The sequence below is a fragment of the Pithys albifrons genome, chromosome 18, assembly GCF_047495875.1.
Source record: "Pithys albifrons albifrons isolate INPA30051 chromosome 18, PitAlb_v1, whole genome shotgun sequence".
Lineage (NCBI taxonomy): Eukaryota > Metazoa > Chordata > Aves > Passeriformes > Thamnophilidae > Pithys > Pithys albifrons.
The window spans coordinates 9,845,332-9,871,613 of NC_092475.1; the positions used below are offsets into that span (position 1 = coordinate 9,845,332).

General features: G+C 45.9%; 1 protein-coding gene across 2 annotated transcripts; it reads right to left on the reverse strand.

Annotated features, from left to right (window-relative positions):
• Positions 1–1,506: 1,506 nt before the first annotated feature.
• On the reverse strand, positions 1,507–21,724 carry RPN2 (ribophorin II). Of its 2 annotated transcripts, XM_071572925.1 has the most exons (18): positions 21,655–21,724; positions 21,341–21,546; positions 18,563–18,658; positions 17,722–17,897; positions 16,629–16,704; positions 16,110–16,244; positions 13,584–13,760; positions 13,109–13,227; positions 12,648–12,753; positions 10,168–10,259; positions 9,926–10,040; positions 9,399–9,593; positions 8,806–8,892; positions 8,199–8,294; positions 7,027–7,102; positions 5,990–6,119; positions 4,141–4,225; positions 1,507–1,879 (listed from the first exon to the last, which is right to left on the reverse strand). In XM_071572925.1, the coding sequence occupies exons 1-17, from the start codon at positions 21,665–21,667 to the stop codon at positions 4,174–4,176; spliced, it is 1,947 nt and encodes a 648-aa protein (XP_071429026.1). In that variant the 5' UTR covers positions 21,668–21,724; the 3' UTR covers positions 1,507–1,879; positions 4,141–4,173. The 2 variants fall into 2 exon arrangements, with proteins under 2 accessions (XP_071429026.1, XP_071429027.1); XM_071572926.1 differs by lacking the exon at positions 4,141–4,225.
• Between the last annotated feature and the right edge of the window lie 4,558 nt (positions 21,725–26,282).

Below are 26,282 nucleotides of genomic sequence, written 5' to 3' on the forward strand. Positions count from 1 at the left end.
GAAAGTATTTGCATGACTAAGTTTGTGTGATTAAACAGCTGGGGGAGTGCAGCTATTTCAAATGAAAGACTGTTTTGAAAGTTCAGTTTGCATCAAAATGAGGAAACAAATGCTCAGACTCTGGGAGATTAAATATAAACCCAAATAAAGCAAAGCTGAAAATATCTGCAAAATAAAAGGCCAAAATATTAAAAACTATCTTTCCTACTGCACACCCAAGGAATTAGAAAATCAAAAGGAATACGCACAGCTTAGAGAAGACAGATCACAGAGGCACTCTGTGGTTTCCTTTTGCATATGTGCTGTCTTTGGATAACGTGCTGGAGAGCTCTACAGGCACAGGGAAAGTTCTCTCCTAGCATGAAGCATCAGCAGAAAGAATGTTATAAAACAAAGCTGCTAAGTGAGTAGTAACAAAATATGAGACTCAAAAAATTCACCACAGTGAAAAGGAACTCCAGGGTAAATTACTATGAATAGTAGCTTAGTTATTTCTTGCCCAAAACTCCTTTATTCCCAGAGGACTTGAATGTGGCCCGAGATCCAGTGTTTGGAGTGCACAGGAAGTAAATGAAATTCATTAAAACTCTGTAGGTCCAGCGTAATGTTCAACAAAGAGGCAGGAACTGCTACAAAGTGCAGGAACAGTGAACTAAGTGTGAGTAACCACAGTGGGGGAGAAAGTGGATTGTATAAAGTGGAGTCACGTCTCACACCTGTGAAGTGCTTTGGAGGATTCAGCTCCACCCTTTATCCACATACTTACTTGGTGATACAATTTTTCCTGGTAATTTGATAAAAGTCCTTTGCCAAAAGGCCTTTATAGAAACTACCCTGACATGGGACAAACAGGAGAAAATCTATGGATGCAGGGGAGGGAGTAACTTTTAAGTTTCCATGTGGAAAATGAGGAGGAGGTTTTGGCCTTTGGTTACTATCAGTGAGTCCAATAAAGCCCAAATCTGCTGCCTCATGTCTGGCGGTCCCGAAGGAAGTAACTAACTTGGAAATTAGAGCCCGAATAACTCAGAACATGACCACATGGCAGCCAGCAGATTCCTGGCTTTTGGTTTCATAGAAGGCCAGAGGCAACAACCCCCATCAAAATTGTGTTTGGAGTGAAACGGTTGCCTCCAGAGACTGGAGAGAAAGTGAAACCCTCTGAAGGGACCCCCAAACCTGCCAGGCCAGACACAGTCAGGCACACTAGCACCACAGCTGGCTCTCCCTAAGGGCTCCTCCTGCCTGACCAAGGGCCCAGAGCAGCTCAGCACAGTCTGGAGTGGGAGAGAACAGCCATTAGTGGAGAAATGCTGCCAACAGGGACAGGCAGGAGTGGGAAGTCCCCCCCAACAAACATGTCCCTCTGGGAAAGGACATGAAAGAACAGGAAGTGTCACACATAGCAGTGACTCACACTTAGAATTACCCACCAGAAAAAGCTCTTTTCATTCCCATGTGAGTCCAGCTTCCAATCACCGCCTCTGACACAGCCAAAACACAACATTCAGGACCATTCTTTCCTCTTTATTCACAAATCTTTAGGATGAGGAAAGGGTATCTGGGGAAAGGCAGAACCGTATTTTCTTTTTCCTCTTTCTCGAAAGGAAATTCAAATGTCCTGGGAGAAAAAGGGGGAGGGATCCAGGGAAGAAAGGATTTTCCAGATTCATATGAAAAACACTCCAGTAGCATGAACACAATGATGAAAATCAAGATATTTATAAAAGCTTAACTCGCAACCTTTTTACTCAATATGTAAAAAAAAATCATCTTCTGCCTTCCTTTTTTTGGTCTTTCAGTTATTTATTCACTTCTATTCTGAAGGCATTTGCTTTGTTTTTTCACATTTCTCCCATTCTTCTGGTACTACTGTGTCCTGGAAAGAAAAATCAAAAAAATTAACTCTTCCAGGCAACAAAGCACTTCCTTACACAGTAAAAGTGTCCCCCAGAACCCTCATTTTCTCTCAAAGGAAGCTTGTCAGACAAGCTTCCCAAAAGCAGCCTGTTGGAATGACAAAACCAATACTGTAATGGAATGGGGGGTGGAATTCAAGGAAGATGGAATCGGTCAGAAAAAATGAAGGTTAATTTCTGGTGCAAAAGGGATGAACGAGCCCTTTAAACTACACAACTGAACAAAAAACCTCAGGCTGAATGCCAGGCCTGGAGGTAACTCAACTTTTCTTCTGCTTTTAACAGGGCCAATCCATCTGCTGGGAATCACTGGTCCATGCAGACACAGAGATCTTCATGGCCCCAAGAAGATGAAGTAGTCTAATGTTGTTAGCACAGCAGATCCAACTTTTTGGGGTTCTTTTTTCAGACACAAGCATAGCTATGATGCTGAGCTCTTGACAGTCCATCCCATCCCTAAGACCTGGTAACAATACACTCTTTAACTGACATATCTGGGGTATTAGAAAACCCAGCAATGAGGAAAATGCTTGTGACTGCACACAGCAGCAAAACCTCACTAAGGGTTTGTGAATGACAAGTTATTTGTAAGATCTTAGGGCCATGAAGATGCTCTGAGAGCTGAAGCACCTCTGCTCTGAGAAATGGCTGGGAGATTGGAGTTGGTCGGCCTGGAGAAGAGAAGGCCTAGGGAGGACCAGCTGGACAGGGCTTAGAGCAACCTGGGCTAGTGGAAGGTATCCTTGCCCGTGGCAGGGAGTTGAAACTACACAATCTTTAAGGTCCCTTCCAACTCAAGGAATTTTGGATTCTGTGATCTTCCAAGATTACTCACAGCCTGTAAGGAATGGAGGATTTAAACCACCAGGCTGGGACACAGGAAACATGCAAGCTATGGAGAACACACTGGGGAGGCACTTGGTTAACAGGCCATCAAAAAGCTGAAAAACACTGGCCCAAAGCCGAGTTAAAAAGAGGCATCCAGGGACCTGAACAGCACCTTCAAACAGTCAAGATGCAAACACAGCATTTGTTAAGTAGGTAAGTGACAGCCATCTACAGTTCTTCTCAAGTAACTTGTCATAGCTTGTTCTGTGCTCAAATACCTCAGAACACTCCAGGGAGACAAGAGACAGTAACAGGGTGTTTTCCTGAGGGACTTGGTGCCAAATTCTTCACAGGTAATTACCATGAAACCATTCTTCACATTCCCTGATCTGCACACAGGAGCTGTGCCCACAGTGGGCACCATTTGCGTGGCACAGACTCCCACACTGGTTCTGTTTCACAACAAAAACTGAGCTCCATTCAACTCACCGTGTCTGTGTGCCTGGAGCACTGACTATGGATGTGAGAGAAAGCAGATGCTCAGGAGATGCACCAATGCAGCACACTGCACACTGATTCGTCTCACCACAGGAGCCATCCCAGATGCTCTCCCTCTTCCCCACAACAAACCGGTGCACTAAACGAGGAATGAAGCCCCCATGCACACACACTCAGAACTGGGCAGCATGTGGAGTGCCAGCCCAAGCCTCCTACACCACAGTGGACAGAGCAAACCTGGACCTTACCTCTTGGAATGAAAGGAAACAAAGGGCTTTGTGTTGGGAAATGATAATGGAGACCTATCACTGTATGGAATAGAGGAGGCCAGGAGCTGCTGCTCCCTGAGCCATCATGGCCAATTCAGTCTAATGGGAGGGTGAACCCAGGACCAGGTCATGTTCTCAGCTCAATGAGGTGGTGCTGACCTGGCTTTGCTGCACAGAGTTCTCACCACCCCAAGCAAGGGTGTAATTCAGCAGGAAGAGTGCCTGGCAGCTGAATAACTGCCAGAATACTGTGGATGGGTCCTCCTCCACCCAACATTACTAATAATTTATTTATGGGAACAATAATAGTGTTTAAAAATAGGTTTATTTTATCACCTGAGATCTGTGTGGTGCCCAGGACAGCATATTTACATGTGCACATATCACCATGCAGATTTCAGACAATTAAGGAAACCACACAAATGCAATTTAGTCTCAGAGAATATGTACTGCTAATATGCCAACCCAGCTGCAGCCAAGGACACCCAAGGACTGATTTAAAGACCAACACGTGATGCTGGGAGGAAGCAGCTTCAGCTCACATCTTTTCTCAAAAGGAGTGAGTGATGAGGTGAAATGAAACAGGCAGCATGCCCAGGAAAGGCAAAATCCAAAAAGGCCCTTACTTCCTGAAGAGTTGGTCACTAGCAAACCCCCTTTTACCGCAGCGTTCTATACTTTGCCAACCTACTGCTCTGCTCTGCAGCGATCCTGCCAAAAGGAGAGAGGGAGAAAGGTTCAGAGAAGATAGGAAGGAGGAAAGCAGCCCTGCTCCAGGAATCAGAGCCAGTCACAGAAATGCAAAAAGCAAAACCAGGCCTTCTGGTAACTTCTGTAACAAGATGGTTTATACAGTCCCCTTCCCTTCCCACGCCCACCAGCAGCCTCCACAGCTCTGCCTCAAAGTGCAATCTAGTTAATTGTCACTGCACCTCAGCCTCTGAGACAGGCAGGCAGCGCCTTAACAAGATGTCTTTTTGAACTTTAAAGTCATGTACAAAGGGTTTAACTTCAGCCTCAAGTAGAAGTTTTACTTTCAAATTTGCCATTGTAGTTGCAGCTTCGTGTCATTTACAGTGAAAAAGCAAAACGGGCACCCCCTGCAGTGATTTGAAGCAGGAACCAACCACCTGCATTTATGTGCTAACAGAAGCCCTGGTTAAGCAAAGACACTTTATTTCCCCCCAAATCTGTATCCCAGGCAATCTGCATTTAATAATGATTTCACCATTACTCTTTAAAGGAAAAAAGGAAACATTATTAAATGACATAACATAGTCCTGTTGGCAACAAAATCCCAGTAGGAGCTGTTATGCTAACAAGATAAAGTGCCACAGTGGAGAGGGCTGGATATCCAAGGCAGCAAGGCTGAGAAAGCTGGGAAGATACTATGAAAAGGGTTAATTACCTTAATCACCCTCCCTGCTAAAGCCATGCAAGTTGACATGTTTTAAAGACAACAAATCAATGCAACCCTCCCGAAAGTTATATACTTTTTTTTACAGGTCTTGTCCTGGTTTTAATAGACTGCAATCAAAAAAGTGGTAACCCAGGAACATCTATGCAGATAGTATAGAGGCATAAGATCCCAGTGGCTCAAAAAGGGGAAAGTAAGAAAAGCACAGATCTGATGGCAAAGCAGGTCAGTAAGATCATCTTCAAACCCAAATGCTACATTAGTACAAAAGGGCTAAAGCTTAAGTCTCACATGGAACTGTGTGAGTCAGAAGTGATAGAGAGGGAATGACGCAACCTCTCATGAATGGGCTGCACTGGAAGGTTGGGTCAACAAACTGCTGGCTGCTCAAGCCATGGCAGTCATGAGGCACTGCATGGCAGAAGACACAAGTGTCCAGAATCATCCCATGCCAGCAAAGAAATGGATGCTGTATCCCTCCTATCTAGAATAATTTTCCCTGGGTTTGCTTTTGTGTATTGCCCATTGTCTGTTACTGCACATGTCTGATAAGCACGAGCTTCCCTTTTCTCCGTAATTCCCCTTTATATAAAAGAACACAGCAGTAAGATACCCCTGCCTTGCCTTCTTTGTCTTGAAACTTTTATCACAAGCAAAGCTCCTGAAGATTTGGGCCTCTCCTGCACTTATAATAGCTTTCATAACCCAACAATATTCTAGGAGCTTGATATATAGCAAAACAAATTTGTCAGTGAATGTGTCTTGCCAGCGGTGGGTTTCCTGATGTCAAAGCACACACACTCACACCCTGTGCTTTCTCCATGTCCTGGATGCTTCAGCTCGTGCCACGTGGCCCGTTCTCTGTGTGGGAGCTGCACTTCGGGGACAGCCCCTCACTGCCCTGCTCAGCTCAAGCCTCAGGGAGACAGGCGGGAAAGTGGGACTGAGCAGTCTGAGGTCCAAGACCCCAAGGCAGTGTTTGTTACTGTGTCACTCACTGGCACACGACAGCACCACTGACTCCTCCCCACTGGTGGCAAAAGCAGCTCCCTCCTTACCGCTTTACAGCTTTCTGAGCCAGCATCCTGTTCCCTGCCAGGAATGTGATGCCACCCAAAATGGCCAAGTACTTCAGTGTCTGGAACATGTTGAGCTGAGTCCAGTAGACATACATGAGTCCCAACATTGCTGTTAAAGAAATAAAAAGACAGAACCCATGGTTGAAACTGCATTTCAAAGACCAACCATTTTTTATCCTCTGAAGAATTGTACTAATTGTCCTGAGCATTTGTTTCTATCTCAGCTCTGAAGCTCTGAAGGGCAGATCTAAAGACTCTACATTATTGCCAGGGAATTATGGTGCCTTGGCCTCCATACAGGAAAAAAATGTCATGGACAGCTTGCAAACAACCCTCCTGTGGCAGAATTATAGACACATTACAGACATTAATGGCAATTAAAAAGAGGAGGATACTCTGGACTTTAATAGGAGATATTAACCCTCACACATCTGGAAAGGCTTACACCTTTATGAAGCTTCCAAGGAAACCAACTTGGACTGAGAAACACAATGACCTTTGGGAATCAGTAGATCCAAAGCTCTCCCAACCTGCTGTTTTTGAAATTCTACCAAGACAGTAAATAACTGAGTGACAAAGGACACAAAAAAAATTGATGAAAACACTTGGTCCAACCAAAAAACCAGAAGTGTTTTCATGGGAAGAGCTTTAAAGATGTAGCCTTACACTATTAACAAGTCCCAGAGGTTTCAGTCCCCACAGAACCTCCTTGCTCTGAGAGGATAAACATGCAATAAAGAAAGTGTAACCTCTGGAAATAAGAAGTTCTATTAAGTACAGATAAATGGTGAGAGAGAGGGGCCTGGATAATGATGGCTGTTATAAGCTGATGGCCAAAACAGTTTTATCACTATATTAACAATCATGAAAAGCAGGAAGGCAGATGGAAACAAGAGAACAAATGTTATGCTGTTATGTCATTATAGTTAATAGACCACAAGTCCATTAACCACAGGCTCTCATCTGTAACTCCCAGGTGAGGAGGTCAAACAAAGCAGAAAGCCTCTGACACTTACCAGCATGTCCCATGTGAAAAACAATGGTGCTGGGAGAAAAGCTGAAGTTGGAGATGTTGGCACCTATCTTGATCCACTAAAAGGAAAAAAACCCCAAAATCTGAGTTACAACAGCCTTGTAACCTAAGATTTTATTTTCAACTTCACTATCTTTCAAGCCTAAGTCCTTCAATGAATTCTCTGTACTCAGTGAATTCTCTACAGAAGTACTTGTTTACTACTGCAAGAGAAGTAACTTTGCTAAACGCAGCACTGTTGAGCTCCTTTAGTGAAAATCTCTCCTGTTGCTTCTGACTGCCCTAATGCAGTTCCTCAAATATTTTAAACTGATGAGAAAGTACTGCTTCAAATCTAAACTGTAAAAAAAAAAAGACATCGCTATTTCTATCCAGCTGAATTAATTTCAATTAAAAAGAACAAAACAAAAAGGTTGAGGTTTTCATTTTGGACTCAGACAAAAAACAGTTGTAGATACAAGATGGTTGCTCATAAAAACAATTGGTTTTGGAGTACAAAAGACAAAGGCATGAAGGATGGGAAGAAGGAGCAGCAGCAGTAAGATTTTTTATTAAAGTGTCACCAATATGTATATTGTGAACTCCAGTGACCAGAGGACAGACTGCCTGAATGCAGCTTTCAGTGACACTGGATAATGGGAAATTACTCCTGGAATCAGTTTCATCTTCCAAATAAGGAAACTTGCCTCAATGAGACTTTGTATTGCATTACGTTCAGAACACTGCCCTGATGATACAGTGAGTAGCAGCAGATTGTTTCAACTAGACACTCCAATATGATGTCCATAAATGGGAATCAAGCTGATAGGATTGAGTAACACAGATTTTGTGATAGATTTATTATGTGTGAGGCAGAATCCCTGATTTTTTCCAGTGGAAATCTGATGTTACTTATAACTTAATCTGCCTACTGTTACTCACCATCCCCAGCTAAAGCTGAAGAAACTCATCCACCTACTTCCACCTGGCAGCAACGTTTTCCTGTTTCCACTATAAACTTTTAACAACCAAACCAGACCAGTGATCTTCACTGACATTTGCTAGCTGTGACTCCAGCACTGCTTTGCCAGTCACAGTAAGAGTTGAACTGCCCAATCTCCTAAGTGACTCTGGACTGGATGGGAAAGGTGTTCTTTTGTGGCCCAGTTCACTCACCAGGATGAGCAGCAAGAGCAGTGGAGAAAGAACCAGCGCTGTGAAAGTGTTAGAGACCACTGTGGGAGGCCTTTTCTCAGGTTCCCTGAAGAGGTGCTGCAAGCAAACAAAACCAACTCGTGAGTAGGAGTATTCCAACAGAGCAGCTTCTCTGCTCCCCAGAGAACCAGCTGCAGCCGTGGTGCTGTTCCCAGATGTTCCTTTGGATGAGAAACATTCCTCTTAAGGCAAAGACTGACTCTACTGTCTCTTCCAGTCTCTGCACATTTGATCTCTTGCACAGTTAACTTTACTTTGCACTCACAGCAGCACTTGTTTGCTTGACACCAGTACAGTTGGCTGGAATGAAGCAGAGACCTTTCTGTGGTGTTTACCCACTCACCTGGTCAAATTTTCATGTTTGGATCTTCTCACTGACACAGTTGCTCTTGCACAGGTAGGACACACAGCTTATGTATTCATACTCCAGAGGACTGCAACAAATTTCTTTCCATTAAGCAGTAACTCTGGCCTTCCTTTAATTACTTTACTTACAAATAAACTATGTTGACAACTAATAACAACAACAGGACTCGCTCTCCATCTCCACACACAATTTTAACTCTACCTGGATTTCAGGTTTGGGAACAAAGAGGTTCTTGGACTGGACTGTGGATGGTGCATCCTCTTCTGGGAATGTGATCACAACATCAGCCTGAAATGAAATCGTGCAGCTTCATGAACTTTGACCTTCATGTATTAATAAAACCTATTCCATTACTGTGGCATATTTCATTATTTGACAATCTACAACTGACATGATTTTCAGAGGAACCTAGAGAAAAAGCCCTCAGATTTTTTAAGAAGCAACTTCTTCTAAGCAGAGGCAGTAATGCCATTTACCCACAAACAAGAACTGGATTTATTTCCAGCACAAAAAGAATAGAAAACTTGAACCTTGAGAACTTGCTGTGAAATTACAATCAAGGCCATAAATATTCTGAAGTTTCCACTCCATCACATGATGAACTGAAAGTTTATTTCTGTTTTTCTTTGGTGTTTACTTCAAAACTTAAGATGAACCTCAGAGCCCATAAATGGCTAAAAGGATTCTGGTTCAAAAAAAACAAAATATCTGAGCTTTTAATTTCCAAGTCTGTACCATGCCCTCTGGTTAGTCAGTAATCTGAAAACCACATCACCCAACTGCCAGCAACATACCACATTCCAGAGGATTGGATTTTCCAGAGTGGCATCTCCAATAATCAAGTAAAGAGTGTAGGTACCAGAGGCAGAGTCAAATTCAGTCTTTCTTTCAGAGGTATCCAGTTCAAATTTGTACACATTCTTATTATCTGGTTCTGCAACAAACACCACCTCCTGGCCAGTCTTTTGGTTGTGAAGTCGGACAAAAGTCTGAAAGGAAGATTGTAATGTTGAAGGACTTTTTCAGCCAACAATCTATATTAAAAAAAACCAATCAGAAGTGTGCTTTACAGTGCTTTTACCTGTCCTCACTTTGCTGAGTTAAACATGACACAGTACCAGAGTCAGATGTTTCTTTTAACAGACACATAAAATAAATGAACTGAATCTTCCATCTATTGATACCAGTGATCTTCATAGTTCATGTCAGAATCATAAGGCTTTTCTAAACCTATGAAATCCTTTCAAGAGCAATTGTCACCCTAGGGTAATTCATGATGGAACATCTTGGTGTCACAGCAATGACAAAAATTTGTCCTAACCTGGTGAGGGGTGAGTTCAGCTCCACTGTTCACATCTATCAGCTGGAAGGATAAAGCAAAATTCTGATGGCTGTCAGCAGTGAATGATCCCTTGGCTTTGGCTGGGTAAGCTACCCTAGGAGTTAAAAACCAAACAGAATTCAGGTGAATTTCCAAGAGAAAGTCTAGTGCTCAGATAAGCCAAGGCTCCAGTCTTGTGCCAGAGCTGTCCTTAAAGAATCACACACACTGTGTTGTTTTACCTGGTTGTTTTTGGCGCAATGCTCTGATCCTTATCCACAGTAGAAAGATCTACATTAGTAATCCCAACTTCTGTGGAAACTTTTACTTTCAGCTGCAACAAAACACAACAGAAAATTACTCAGAACACTCTACATATACCACTTATGGTCAAGTTCACTGCACATGCATCTTCTGTCCTCCTTCACCAAAGAGGGTTGTACACTAAGCCTGAAACAGGGCCTAATTTGAGCAGAACAATCTACAGCAACTTACCTTCTGGCAAAGCTCCTGCAACAGTCACTTAGCCTAAGCCACCCCCTTCCTCCCTGCACAAGCAGCCAGCTCTACAGACCCCAGCTCCTCAGGCATGCTGGAATTAGCTGGCCTTTGGAGAACCGTTTTTAATGAAACAGTCCAACTATCCAGACCCAACTAGTTTTCCTTTTGAACTAACAGAAACTAGCTATTAAAGATTACATCACATGTGATACAACTTAAAACTGCACGTGCATGAGAACTTCTGCTTTCCAGGCAACAACTGGAGACAAGAGGTCTCTGGACAGCAACCAGTTCTGCCTCTCTTGGCTCCTAAAGCTCAACAGGTTTCTGCTGATTTTATTACCAGCAGGCAAACCCCAAAGCATTCCTGCAGACCTGCCCTTTGCTCACAAGCTTTCCTTTGGAGTCACAGCGTTTATCACTCAGCGCTGGGCAGCCAATAAAGCCCTGCCATTTATCACACTCCTTTGTGCTAAGTGCAATATAAACCCCAAGCAGAGAAATTACTTCCTGCCCTCTCTGCAGCCCCAAACCACAGCCCATCTGGGCAGAGAATCCCAGTGGGTTTGACTGATTTCAATCCTTCTCTCAAACATAAGCAGTTACTGCAGACTGTAGTTTTTAATTAGCACATTTGTTCTCACAGCTTACAAATGCTCCCCCGGAGAATTAAAGTTTCACTGCCAAGATATTTTTCATCTTATACTACAATTTGTTATTACAGGTTTGCTCGTGTGAACCAGACCCACACCCTCAGCCTGAAAAATAATTCACAGGGAACCTGTGGGAAAAATATGTAAAAACATTAACCAAACTATTCAGGTCAGACTTCAAACACAAGCATCTTGGCAGTTCCTTTACAAAAACAAGTGTAATTTAAGAAAGAGGTTACCCCTTAAAATGAATCCTTTAACATGCAGATGACTCAAGCTAACTTTAGCAAAGCCTTACTTTGTTCCAAGACAGGAGCAAAGAAAGATGGACTAATGAAATACTAATTTTTTAAAAAGTGACGTGAAGGCAACTCAGAGCTGCTGCACACAGCCCCTCCAACTGCACAGTACACAAATATCTCTCAAATATTTTAATGCCAGGAAATGTCATCTCTGCCGGAGTAATAACCCACTGGTTTAGCTCATTACTGTCAAAACGATGGTGCATTAAGGACAATTAATGCTAATAACAGCAAGGAAAAAAGCAGCTCCCCAGTAGTCCTCCCCCATAACAATGTGTCTTATTAGCAGCAGTTCTCACACAGCTGCCAGCTCTAAAACATTCCTGGCGGTGCCTCTGTGTGCCAGCACTGGCTTAAGCAGGACAATCCATCCCCTTCTGACACCCCTGAGTGCCATTACCACTACACTGGCAGCATCAATTTGATACTCAGAGTAAAGGTCAGCAGTTGTAAATAAGTGTCTTCTTCCTCCACTTCAAGCTGAGTGTGTTGAAAGACTTGAAAAGCTAATTGTTTCTTTAAATAGGTGATTGAGGGCAAAAATTAACCCTGGGAATAGAACCCATTGGAGAGGAGCATTCCCAGCTGTTGACACTGAGGTGACTGTGTGAACAGTTGCTGAGATCTCATTCTGCTCACTGTGACAAACTTGAGGAAAGGAAAACTCTGAGCATTTATATAAAACTGTATTTCAGAAAGATGTGGTCTAACAGCCACAAGGGGGTATGTACCTATGAAAAGAAGACTTAACTTCCATTTACTTTGGTCACTGCTTCTCCACTGCTTAATTATATACACAGCTCAGAGATGTCAAAAGACCTCCTTGACACTTTCCGAGGGCTCTAGAGCTTATAAAGACAAACACAAATGCTCAGCTTCCATACATTAGGCAATCACCAGACAGCTGATAGCTGAGCCTTGAGATTTATGGGTTCAAACCCAGAATGCTCTGAAGAACTAACACTCTTAATAATCATTTTTTCATAGCTACTTTGGGCTGCCATATAAACATTTCCATTGTTACCCTTTGTTTGTCTGCTGCCAGATCAGCACCTAAGTGGTAAGTCAGGTTTGAAACTTACACAAATTCCTTTTGATCATTTATTAATCTGGTTATGGGTCATAATCCTGAGTCAAAATCCAACGTATTACAGAAAAACATGTGCTAAAAATCCGATACAACTGGCAACATCCTTCATGGATATAAATGAGAAGCTGTTTCAGAGAATAGGCACAGAATTAAAACACCACAAAGAGCACACCCACCTCCACTCTGTTAGCAATAAATCGCTTATCTCCATCTACACTGATAGAGAAGTCATAATATCCACTTGCAGGTTTCACGTTCATGAAGTTCAGCTCAAAGAAATCTCTGTAACAAAAAAACCCAAAGATGTTAAGGAGCCTCCAAATATGCCACATTAAGCAGGCAAAAAAAAGGAGTATAAAGCATTGCTAAGTGCAGCAGGAAGTAAATTCTTCAAAGCTTCCCCAAAGTCAGAAGAACATTGGAATTTACCACTCCCAATCAAAAGAAAAAGCAACAGAAATTCACCATCACCATCCAGTGTGCTCAGTCACCCCCTCACCAACAAACCACAGCATTTTTAGTTTCCCATCACACACACATTTCTCTGGTGGAAGAATACATAAGGAAAGTAAGTCCAATACTGTTTAGGTAAAACCTGTTTGCCTTACAAACTGTAAAAATAATCTTATTTTCTTACCCTGATAGAACAAATGGTGTCTGTTGAAGGACAGTGGCTTTGCTAGACACAGACTTGGCTTGGTCGAGCTTTACAGAAGCTTGAGTCAGTGGCTGAGACATAACATTGGTCACTTGTAGCTACAAGAGACAAACCAGCAGTTCTGTGAACCCCACTGTACCAGAAGGAATGCAGCAGCACAGACAACTCAGGACCTCTCTGTATCACACACCCAGAGTTCTCCTCTGCCCACTATCCCAGACTCCCATGTTCTTTCTAACATAATAGGGAAAGGTGAAGCAAGAAATAGCAGAGCTGAGTGACTTCTCGAGGAGTGTCTGGTAAGCCCTGAGTAAGCAGAGATCTCTAAGAATCACTTCACAAAAGCACTCAAGATCTACTGGAACCTGAGAGCTAAAATTAAAGGCATCACCTTACACATTCAGTGAGCCCAGAGCTACAACACTCCAGAGCGAGCTGAGGGCTGAGGACTCACCCTGAGTATGGGCTGATGGTGAGACACAGCCGCAGGCCCCTCGGGGACAACAATGACAGGCAAGTGGTAGCGGTTCTGGGACAAGGAACCTGCAGCACAAGCAACACTGAAGGCCTCTGAGAGCGTCTCGAAGTTTTTCTTACTAAAAATTGCGTTCATCAACTGGATAATTTGATCCTGAAAGAGGAAAAGCAAATCACATATAAGCACCAGCAGCCTACCACAACATTGCAAACTGGCTTGCTGTAATGTTATTCATAAAAACATCATTCACAAAGACTGTTTAATTTTCCATTTGCTTTAAAAATAATGAAGTTTTTCCAGAGGCTGCTAATTTTGGGTTACCTCACAACACATGTGCATTCTTATTCTTGGCTGGGAGGTTCCAACCATGATGGCTGTAACTGTGCTAGAAACCTGCAAAACCAGAACTTGGACCCACATCTCCAAACAGAAGATGTTGTCAGCTCAACTCCCCAGACTGCACGTGGCTGCAAAGAGACACCTGGGCTCCAGGAGCTCTACAATTGTCCTCATACAGAGCAGCAGGACTGGGCTCCATGTCCTGGCTACTTGCCAGCATGGGAAGGCCACAGAGCAGTGATGCAAAGCATCCCAGTGGTTGTGGAAGGAGCCAGTCTAGGCCCATGCAGGCTTATCCCCTTAGGCTCAGCAGTGTCCTCAGGCTAAGAGGATTAGCCTAAAGCAGCACCACCAGGAGCACAGAGCCAGTTCTGGCTCTGGGATGTGCCAAAGCTGATTTGTTCTCTCCAAAGCAGGAGTGGGGCTGCATCCCCCCAGCTGGTTCTGCAGTCTGACTCAGGAGGGTTAGGGCACCTGTGCCACACTCTGCAGGCTACGCCTCATTATTCAGCTTCTTCCATCACTCCCTGCCAGTCTGGAAAACACAGGGATTGGCTCCCTGTACTTTGATCCAAGCAAAGGATTGTGGGCTAAATTCCAATCAGAATGAGAATAATCAAAGCAATCCCAAATAAAGCAACAGGCACACAACTTAGTGACCTACAAAGAACACTTTTAGATGAAATCCACTGCATCTCAAATTTTCACCCTCCTGCTTGTACTGATGAGCACCAAATTGGAGAAAGTATTCAGACAAATGCTACAGAACTGCACAGTGAAAATCCTGCAGTGTTTTACAGTTCTGTGGAGGGCATGGCATTGCTCCAGAGTCTAAGCAACAACTGACATTCTCATTGAAGCTGTGTGGAAAAATAAGGGGAGTTATTTTTTCAAGTACTACATATTGTTCTTTAAAGACAGTTTTGTGGTATTCCAGAGACACTCACCATTCACCAGAGATAAAGCTTTTAAGCCCCAACAACAGCACTTCTGACAGCACAATTCTGAAACAACACTAAGCAATTTTTCTTAATTGGATTTTTAAGTATCATTTGGATGCTGACAGTTTGAATTGTGTGTAGCAGAATCACCATCTCAAAAATGACATCAAAATTACTCTGCATTGGTTTGTTTGGCAGCAGTGTGGAAGAGAGCCAGGAATGACCTCAGACATCTTAGCTGGCTTTGGTCTCAACCCTGCCACTTTGGCTTGTGCTTTAGGGAGCTGTGATTTTCAATCCAAAGTACATCTAACTCTGTTAACTTGTGGAAAAAAAACTACCAAGTGGGCAGTAATGATTCTTAGCTTAACCAATCTCAAGAGAAATTTTCAACAGCCTTTAATTTTAGACAACAAGTCTTTGCATCTGGATTCCTGCAGGCACATGGTAACGTTGTCTCTCTTTTGGGCACACCTGAATTTCCTCACAGATTTGCAAAACACTTTGAAATGCTAGAAAGTGCCACACAAGTCCCAAATTCCAGAACAAACTCTGAAACAAGGAGGTTTTTCTCCCAACACCTTGTCTCAATAAACAATGAAAAGCTAAGCCTCACTAGCCATTTCCTTCTGTATATTTGAAAAGAAAAAAATCAAACCAAATTTAGCCTGTGATCCTGAAGGTGGAATTTCCTCTTAGATTCTGTTCCTTAGCACTCCCTATGCGATCACAGAATCATAGAATGGATTGGGTTGGAAAAGACCTCCAAGATCATCAAATCCAACCCTTGGTCCAACTCCAGTCCCTTTACCAGATCATGGCACTCAGTGCCACGGCCAATCTCAGTTTAAAAACCTCCAGGGATGGGGAATCCACCCCCTCTCTGGGCAGCCCATTCCAATGCCTGAGCACTCTCTCTGGAAAGAAGTTTTTTCTGATTTCCAACTTAAATTTCCCCTGGCAGAGCTTGAGCCCATCGTGCCCCCTTGTCCTATTGCTGAGTGCCTGGGAGAAGAGACCAACCCCCACCTGGCCAGAACTTCCCTTCAGGTAGTTCTAGAGAGTGCTGAGGTCACTGATGTCTCTTTTCTCTGACTGTGCTCATTACTTTTTCCAGCAGGAATTCTGCCCAGTTACACTGAGCTCTTGCACTGCACAACAGGGTCTGGGCAGATCCTTTTGTGAGCTGGAGTGTGTAAGGGAGGAAAAGGCAGGCACCAACCTCCTTCATGGCTGGCTCTGTACCCACGTGGTCTGACAGTTTATAGGCAGCAGCAACAAACAGGGCAGTTGTCTCAATCCCTTCTTCAAACTGCAGGTAAACTCCACCCAAGTCATCCAGGCGAGCAACAAGATCCTGACAGAAAGAGTTAATTAAAATTTAAATTGTATTCTAGCAGATCCATAGAAGTCAACTCTACTGTTGAGCCTGTAATCAAAAAACCTGTATGGGATCACTAATGTATTTTGTAATAATCATTTAGAAACAGGAAGAAAGAGAAACCTCCAGCCTTTAGTGGATTTAATTCTAATTAAATGTCATGACTTTCTATGTTTCAGTCCACTGTGAAAAAGATAAAAGAATTATCTGCTTGAAAGGAAGAGCCAAGCCAAGCCACATCATTCAGGCAAGCAATTTGCCAGGTTGTTTTCTCATTCTGTGTTTCACATTGATGCATCTTTTAGTACTACAGAGGTCTAGCAAATTTCTCAATGATTAGAGAGCACAGTGAGTTCCTACCTCAATCTCCTCAACAATGCTACTCAGATCTGCCTGCTGGGACAAGTAAGATGCTGTCTCCAAAGCCTGGATGGTTCTGAAACAAGAACAAACAAAAGTATGATTATTCCTTCCTTAAAAGCCAAACAACATTTAAATCAGAGAAACTTCATTTTCTATTCTGAATGAAGTGTAAAACAGCTGTTCCTGCCTTCAGTTGACTCAAGACAATGAATCTAAAGTGATTTAGTATGAACTTGGCATTCATTACAGAATGTTCCCTCAGCTGCATCAGCACTGCAATAAACTCATAGATTCAAACGCAGAGAAGAAACCAAACTTCGATCCCTGCACAGCACAGATCTCAGACATGCTACTGACACTTGTAGGAATTCTTTTTTTTGTCAACAAAGCAATTATTTCACAGACAGACTCACAGACTGTTCTGAGTTGGAAGGGACCCACAAGGATCATTGAGTCCACCTCTTAAGTCAATGGCCCACACAGGCATTATTACAATGCCCATGACTTTGGCATTATTACAACCGAGTTTTAACCAACTGAGCTAACCTCAGGGTCTATTAAAGTTTCCCTTCCTTTCCCAGCTTTTAAGGGATGCTTTATTATCTTTTTTCACAGAAAAATGATGAAATTCTTTGGTGATAAATGTCAAGATTCCTTCCGCTTACTGGCACATATTTTCCAGCTCCCACTACAAGCACTCCAAGCTACAAACAACAGGGCTGAGGAAGAGCATCGAGTCTGTGCAGCCATAAATGATGCAGAACCTTTGCTGGGTATAAGTCAAAATGGGCTGTCAATCTTCTTAAGAGGAGGCCTCTGTGGGATACCAACTCTTTCTTGACCATTATTCCTGAACTAAACTGAATATATAAGTTCATTTAAAAATCACACAGAAAATAGACCTAAACCACATTTTTTCCCCAGAGGGACAATAATGCACTGGACAAACACATCACACGGAAACACAGCACCTACTCTACTACATCTGTATTACAAACATCAAGCATTATTAAAACAGTTTTTACTCCAAAATCCAACTGCCTGGAGGATAAACACACAACAGTGAGTAACTTCTGTCTGAGACACTCACGCCAGCACACTTTCTTCTTTGCTGAGACGAGCAGTAAGAGCACTGAGAGCTTCCTGGGATGCTAAAGGAAGGCCAAAGCCACTCAGGGCACCAACAGCATGGAAGATCTGGGCGATGGAGGAATCCTCACTGACAGCTGCAAGCAGCAGCTCCCTGGTCTCATTTGAAATGGTGACCTGAGGAAGAACACAGAGATTCACACTTGAAAAACCACAGCCCATCACTGCTGATTCCTTTCTGAGGCAACACATGTGATGGTGAACTACTACAAGCTTTTGGGAAAAGTCTCTTTATCATTCATTACCTTTTAGTGTAATTAATTAAATTCCTAAGTTTTGCTGTCAACTATCAGTTCATCACTCAGATTTATCCTGGTTAACATGCTACTGCTTTTCATGTGGCATCACATCACTGTGTAGCAGCTGGTGGCACTGATGACAAATGAGCCTTGGACAACCCACCCCACTTCAGCAAGGGTGGTCTGGATCCGTATCCAGCAGCGTTCCAGCACAAGGAGTCACATCCAAATAGTGTGTTATCCATCCAAAGAGTTTCTAATTGACACAGGTCCCAAGAATTCTAATAAAATGTGCTTTTTTCCTTAGCCACCAGTGTTTAATCAAAAAACATCCCCTCAGAATTACTCTGGACCAAATACTTGTGTTATATCTTTGCACTGTGCCTTGTGGAGGCTTCACCCAAACACTTCCTAAGTTATTTACAAAAGAGCCCACTAAAAAAAGGAAAAGTAGAAGTGATACATAAAACAAAACCAAGAAAAATATCAAGGCAAGTATTTCCTTGTCACATCTGCCTGCAGAGGTGAGGGCTCCACACTCACCTCACAGCCAGACAGGACTCGGATGGACTGGGCAGCATAAAAGAGGGATTCAACACTGCTGGAGTCCACATGGGACTTGATGAATTTGCAGGCAGCCTGTGAAGAAACAGCAGTTAACTTACAGCAGCAGTTGAGACTTAAACCACTGAGGAGAGACTTACAGGATTCTCTTATGACAATTTCATGAACACTGTTGTGCATTTTTATACCCCTCAGATCCTACTCTGCCAAGTGCTGCACAGAAATAAGGGTGGTTCCTGCTAAAAGGCCTAAGTAATTTCCACACAAACTCCACTGCAACCACAACTCAAATCCAAACTAAGTATCAAACCTATCAAAATAAAAAGTCCCACAGGTATATTTAGTAGGGAAAATCTTCCAGGATAGAGAACAGATGAACAGAAATCCTGTGGGTGAGTTTCCTTTCCAGTTGTACATCACACAATCATTAGTGGATGCAGAATACAGAATTTCAAAGCAAGCAGAGAGAAAAGCAGGGCAGGAAGGTACAGCATGAAGTTGAGCAATGAGAGAGCTCATTAATCTTTACTGAGCTTATTATTAACTGACAACTGGAGGGAGTGATCATTAAGATTCAATTCAATCAGAAAATAGCCAAGCATTTAACCACTCATTCTCAAACCCCAGTGATTTATGTATGTGGAGCACAGGCCTTTGCAAGCCAGGCCAGGATTTCATGGTACAGTTACCTGGGAATACTGATATTCCTGGACTCCCCCTTAGTCAAGGAGGATCAGGTTAGAGATCATTTAATAGCACCTGACACCCACAAATCCATGGACTCCAAAGGGATGCACCCACTGGAGCTGTGGGAGCTGGCAGATGTTATTGCTAATCCACTCTCCATCATCTTTGGAAGCTCATGGAGTACAGAAGTGCCTGAGGACTGGAGGAAAGCCACTGTCACTCCAGTCTTCAGAAATGGCAAGGAGGAGCGCCCAGGAAACTACAGGCCAGTCAGCATCCCTGGAAAGGGGATGGAACAGCTCATCTCCAAGCACATGAAGGAGAAATAGCTTATGAGGAGTAGCCAACATGGATTTACCAAGGGGAAATCACACTCGATTGATGCGACAGCCTTCCAGGAGATGAGCTGCTGGAAAGCAACTCTGTGGAGAAGGACTGGAGGGTCTGGGTGGCCAACAAGCTTTAATGAGCCAGCAGAGTGCCCTGGGGAATGAGGTGGCCAATGGAATCCTGGGATGCCTTGGGAAGAACATAACCAGCTGGTCAGGGAGATGATCCTGCACCTCTACTCAGCCCGGGTGAGGTGCAGCTGGAGTGCTGTGCACTGTGCTGGGCTCCTCAGGACAAGAAAGACAAGGTGCTGCTGGAGCAGGTCCAGTGGAAGGCTGTGGAGATGAGGAGGGACTGGGGGATCTCTGATAAGGAAGGTTGAGGGAGCTGGGACTGCTTAGCCTGGAGGAGAGGGCTGAGAGGGGACCTTATCAATGCACACAAATGCCTTAAGGGGGGGGTGTCAAGGGAACAGACTCCTCAGCAGTACCAGTGACAGGATAAGGGGCAATGGGCACAAACTGAAACGTGAGTTTCCATTTGAACATGATGAAAACTCATTTCCTTTGAGGGTGACTGGAACAGGCTTCCAGGGAGGCTGTGGAGTCTTCTGTGGAGATAAAACCCATCTGGACACGATCACACTGGACAACCTGCTCGAGGTGAAGCTGCTGTAGCTGGACTAGACATCTCCAGAGGTCCCTTCCAACCCCAGCTATCCTGTGATAGATGTTAAAGTGTTATAGCTAACTATTATTTTTACTATCTACACTTTTTAAATAGTCTCACCCTGTGAGGAAGGGCACTGTTCAGAAAAAAGCCTCATCACAAACCACAGGCACAAAGAAATAACTCCTGCTTATCTGCAGAAGCAAAGACTGCACTATCATGAACTAATAAAACCCCAGCCACAATGACCCACAGCAGCAACTCCCAGTGTAGCCACAGATGACCAGGAACCAGCCACATCAAGCACTGAGGTGAACCACAACATCTTTAGGAGCCTCAGGGTTTATGATGCAAATAAGCAACACTCAAAGAGAAACCAGCACCAAATGGTTTAGAACCCTGTACTAAATGAGTCTGTGAGGGAAGAACAAACTTGCATTCACAGCTCACATGCACAGGTAAAAGTGCACGTGAGCAGATGGGCCTATGTGAGGAGATTGTTATAAGGAAAACCTGCAATATTTAAATTAGAAACGCTTCAAGACGTAACAGATTAAGCACGATGCTGATACTACAGACCTGTGTGGTGTTTGCACACAAGGGCTTATATTTTATATACACAAACAGCAGGACAGCGTGACCTGGCTGAATTCAGTACTTGAATTTAAACAAATTAACGAGAGCTCTGTTTAACAGGACAGCAAGGCAAATGTGCCACAGGCAAGATAACTTCCTTCACAAGGCAGTGAAACAAATCCTGATAGGGAAGCGCGAGCCCAGAAGGCACCATTTAGAAGGCAGGAAGTGTAAGAGAGCCCGTGGCACGGCACTGCCCGGACAAAGGCACAATCCACGCACACAGCACAAGTAAGAGAGGTGGGAATTACCAGTGATTTGCTCTGGCACTTGCTAAGGACATTTACACTTCCCACACGGTCCTGCCCAAGCAGGGCTCGCTACACACTCCCACGACACCCCGTCTCTCGCCGCTGTTCCGCAGCTCCCTCAGCCCCGAAAGCGCCCCCGGGGAGCGGCAGCACCTGCGGCCCCGCCGGGCCCTGCCCCGCTCACCTTCTCGTCCGCCACCCGCATGCCGAGGCTGCCGAGCCCCACGATGGAGTAGTAGGCGGCCCGCACGTCGGCGAAGGGCCGCTCCAGCGCCGCCCGCAGCCGCGCCAGGTCGCGGGCCGTGAGGCGGTGGCTGGGGGCGAGGGCCCGGGCACCGGCGAGGAGCAGCAGGAGGAGGCTGAGCGCCGCCGCCAGACGCAGCCGCGGGCCTGCGAAGAGACAAGCGCGTTACCCCGAGCCCTACCCGCCGCACCAGGGCCGCACCGGGGCCGCACCGCCCGCCCCGGCCCGGCCTTGCCCCGGCCCCGCCGCCTCACCCGGCGCCGCCATGATGCCGCCCCTGCTCGCGCCACGGCGCCGCTTCCGCCCCGCGCCCGCCCCGCCCCGGCACGCACCATCACTCCGCGAGGGGGGCAGGAGGGACGGCATATTTTTGCGAGGGTGCCTCAGCCCCGCGGACACCGGCTGAGAACACCGGGAGACTGTGAGAGACAGTGGGAAAAGCGGAGTGGGAAAAGCGGGGCGGGCGGGGCACCAGGCACCGGAGGCGTCGGGGATACAACGAGGAGCGGCGCCCCCCCCCGGGCGGCAGGAGTGGTACGGACCTCCCGGCAGGCCGCGGGGGCGGGGATGTGGGCTGCGCTGATTGGCCGCGGCGCCTTAAAGGGACCGCGCGGGGGAGATGGTGTTGAGTTCGCGTCGTGACATGTCATGTCGTGACATATTATGTCATGTCGTGACGTGTTATGTTATGTCATGTCATGGCGTTTTCGCACCGTGTACAGCCCTGCCGAGCCGTGCTGTGTCGCACCGTGTCGCGCTGTCCGGCCCTGTGCTAGCGATGTCGCGCCATGCCGTGCCTGCTCTGTCACTGGCACTGAGCCCCCCGAGACTGGAGTCCCTCGGGATTCAAACAGGGCTCTGAGTCAAACTTTGCAGTTTTTTAGCTGTTAGTCAGCAGCGGCAGCTGGGCAGTTGTGACTGAGCAGCATCGTGGGCTTGGCTGAGATGGGAGAGATTTAGGTGGGTGTGAGGGAAGAGTTCTGGTCCCAGAGGGTGGCCGGACACTGAACTGGCTCCCCAGGGCTCCCCCAGCCTGTCTGAGGTCAGGGTTTGGTGGGATTGTTGGGGTGTCCTGTGCAGGGCCTGGATTCGATGATCCTGGTAAGTTCCTTCCTACTCAGAATATCCTGTGATCTATGACACTAATAGTTTGTTTTTAAGGAAAAGAGAAAACCCCAAGAGGAATGGGCTGTCTGGCCAACAGCCAGCAGGAGGGAAGTCAGCAGAGCTGAGCAGTGATGTGGGAAAGGTAAATCCAGCAGTGGGAGATCACAACTCATTGTTCACCTACTCCAAACTGACCCCAGACTCAAATATAGGGAAGAGCCGTGTCTGAGGACTAATTGGCACGAGAAACGAGAGGTACAACCAGCAAATAGAGAGTGGAGTACTCATTAACAAAAAGAAATGTAATTTGTAACCAATGAGTGCTCATGGGTTTGTTTGTTAGAATGTATAAATAATGTGAACTGTTGATGATCAGGGAACAGCCTTCTGTGGGTTACCACCCAGCTCTCAATTTTGTGTAAATTAGAATAAAAACCAGAAATACCTCGTCTTGGTGTGTGAATTGGTGCTGCACTTTGGAGAACGAGCTCGTGTTCGGGACAGCACGGCCGTGCCATGGACTGTGCAGTGCCATGTTGTGCTGTGCCAGCCCACACCTGTGAGAGCCCCACACCTGAGAGCTCCTCACGCCCCAGGGCACCATTTCCCTGCTGACAGTTTGGGTTGTGGTTTCTGAATCTGCTTCATGAAAACCTCTGCCAATCCCGGACTATTCTGAGTTGGAAGGGACCCACAAGGATCATCGAGTCCAGCTCTTAAGTCAAAATGGCCCACACAGGGGATTGAACCCATGACCTGGGCATTATTGCAACCAAGTTTTAACCAGCAGGGTCCCACCAGCTCCATGTGTCTCAGCATCTTCCCTGCAGCCTTGGTGGGAAGGCACTTCTCCCCCTTCTGAGGGAAGGGCAGGGGTCCCCTGGAGCACCAGCAAACCCCTCAAATGCCCCAGGATTCCACAGAACTCTACATGGGGCTGCCAATCCACCTGGGATGCTGTTACCTCTGCCTCCCTGGAGTGACTTCCAGCCCTTGGTGACAGCTGATTGCCACTGGCAAAGCCACCAACTCCTTGGCTACTGATGGCCTAAAGCTTTTGGGGCAGAAAGGGCAGTGTCCCAGTGTGTGTTTCCTGGGGTGTGGGCAACCTCTGACAGCCTGGAGTGGGAATTTCTCATAGGTGAGACCCTGGGAGCAGAGCCCTCCTTTCTGGCACAGGGTTCATGGTGAGGGGAGGAGCTCCCAGGGCAGCAGAGAGGTATCAGGAAGGGCATTTGGGAGTGAACAAATAAACCTGTGCAAGGCTGCTCGCTCAGATTCCACAATGGAAATGTACAAGGCTTTAAGGGATTGTTTCAGCAATCCCTGCTTTAGGGGAGCCTTATATTCCATTTTCTCATTTCTTCCCTCTTGTTTTTCCATAAGTACCAAATAAAATGAGAGAAAAAAGCAAGTGTGATGTTAAGCCCCAGCTCTGCTAAGCAAAAATCCAAACTTCTCAGTTATCCAAGACGGATTTCCACAGGAATAAATAACACTATCTATCTGCCCCATGTTGATTATTTCAGGTGACTCTTGGGAACAGCCACAGCCACACTATTGGGCTCCTCAAGTTCCTTCAGCAAAGTAATGCCCACATCAGTGTCCATGCAAGCCCCTGGGGGTGGGCAGGGGGGCCTCTGGATCCGTGTCCCCACAGGGGATACAGCAAGCCAGGGGTGACAGACACCCATCCCACTGCTCACTGCCCTCCTGGAAGGCCCCAAAATTTGGGGAAAAGGGCCATGCTTCCTCCTGCAGAGGGCACTGGGAACTTGTGCTTTTTGCTTTCCAGGAAAGATCCCCTGGAGCTGGTGCAGCTCCCACTTACACACCTATCCTGCTCCCTCTGGTCACTCTGGGGTTTGGGGCACTTGGTGTGATGTGGACAGGGCTCTTGGTCTTGCTGGGGGAAGCCAAGGAGCCATGGAGCTGCTTAATGTGGAAAAGCCACTGCTGAGAAGTCAGGCTGCTCCCCGCTCTGCCCCGGCTTCTCCCTCTGTGCCGAGGGGTGACGAGATGTTGGCTCCTCCTTGGGTGACACGGAGGTGTGCTGGGGAAGGATTCCCTGGTGGTTTATAAACTTCAGCCGAGGAGTGCTGCCCAAAGGTCGATTTCCACAGGGCTGAACCACCAATCTCACCTAATTCCCCCCATTATTGAGCCTGGATGTGTTTGAGCACCTCAGCACAGGAATTCTCACAGCACAGATGGGTACCCATGGCACCTGTCCAACAAGGATGGATACAGGCACCAGTCCATCATGGATGGGCATGATGGGGAGAGGATACAGGCACCCATCTGTGCCCTGAGCATCTCCCATGCTGAGGATGCTCTCTTTGCAGTGGGTTATTCCTCTCCCTTTCTCCCTTGTGAGATGTAGCTCCTCTGAAGTGTGTTGCAAAATCCTGTCACTGAAGCTTCCCTGGGGGAAGGAAAAAATGTCCTACATCACAGTGACTCATTTTACTATTTGGTCTGAGAAAAGGCTTTTGTTTTGCCAAGTTGGGTTTGCATCACCTCACATTTCTCAGTAACCAAATGACACATTTTGGCCAGCTATGACAGCATTTCCCCTTCCATTGCCCTTCCTGGAGAGAAACCAGGCTGAGGGGAAGATGTTTTGCCCACAACTGGAGCAAAGCCAAACTAAAATGAACTCGAGATCCTTTGTGAAATGGCATTTCTGTTCTGTTCAAGCCACCAGATGAGTCTTTGACTTTGCCCTCACCTTGCTCTAGTCTGTATCAGGAGATGACCACACAATGTCTAGGGATGCTGGAATCCCTCCGGGAGGCTGCAGGGTAGCTGACCTCATCACTGCCTTGGGGGAAGGTTCTTTGGGAACCATGGAGTCTGGTGTGCTCCAGTGCCTTCTTCCAGAGCTGAAACACCACACATGCACCACCCCAGCCTCAAGATGAGGATGGAGACCCACAGCCAAGATCTTCCCCTGTGACAGATGGAAATGGGAAGGCTTTTTTTTTTTTTTGTTTGAGATGAGAGAGGAAAAGCTAAAGGCCACTTGTGCAATTAAGTGCCTTAAATGTGGATTTTATTTCGATGTAATGGGATGGTTATTGCATATAAGGGAAGAGCCAGATGGTTGTTAAAACCACATTTACTGAGTTCTAATAAGTGTGCATTTCACCTGCAGCCCCTCAAGAGCTGCAATCTCTCATTATAAAACAGCTTGGGAATGTCACCTGGGGCAGAGTCTCTGGCTGGTCCTTGCTGGGACCTTTGGACAGCAGCACTCACTATTCAGGGCAGGATTTGGCCTCATGGCACAGCTCTCCAACTACAGGGCACTTTGCCTGGTTCTGAGCCTCAGCCTTGGTTGGTGATGGGGACGACGACAGAGGGATGAGGAGATGTGCAATACGTCTGCCAGCTGGGGGAGAAGGGCCAGGGCCCCTCCATGGGTTATAGGATAGTGGAAGGTCTCAGCACAACCAGTGCAGAGCTCTCCTCTGCTCTCCCACTTGGTGCCAGTGGACTTGGAACAGGGAGCACAGAGGGTGGAGGATGGAGTGTGAATGATGGAGGGTGAAAGACGGAGGCTGGAAGGTGAAGGATGGAGGCTGGAGGCTGGAAGGTGGAGAATGGAGAACAGAGAGTGGAAGGTGGATGATGGAGGAGGGTGGAAGGTAGAGAATGGAGGAAAACTCTGGAAAGAAGCTGAGATATGGCTCCTTCTTCTCCCCCCACATGAGCCTTGCTTAAACTCATGCAGGCAGGAATGGGGTGAATTTACAGAAGGGACTGCAGCTCC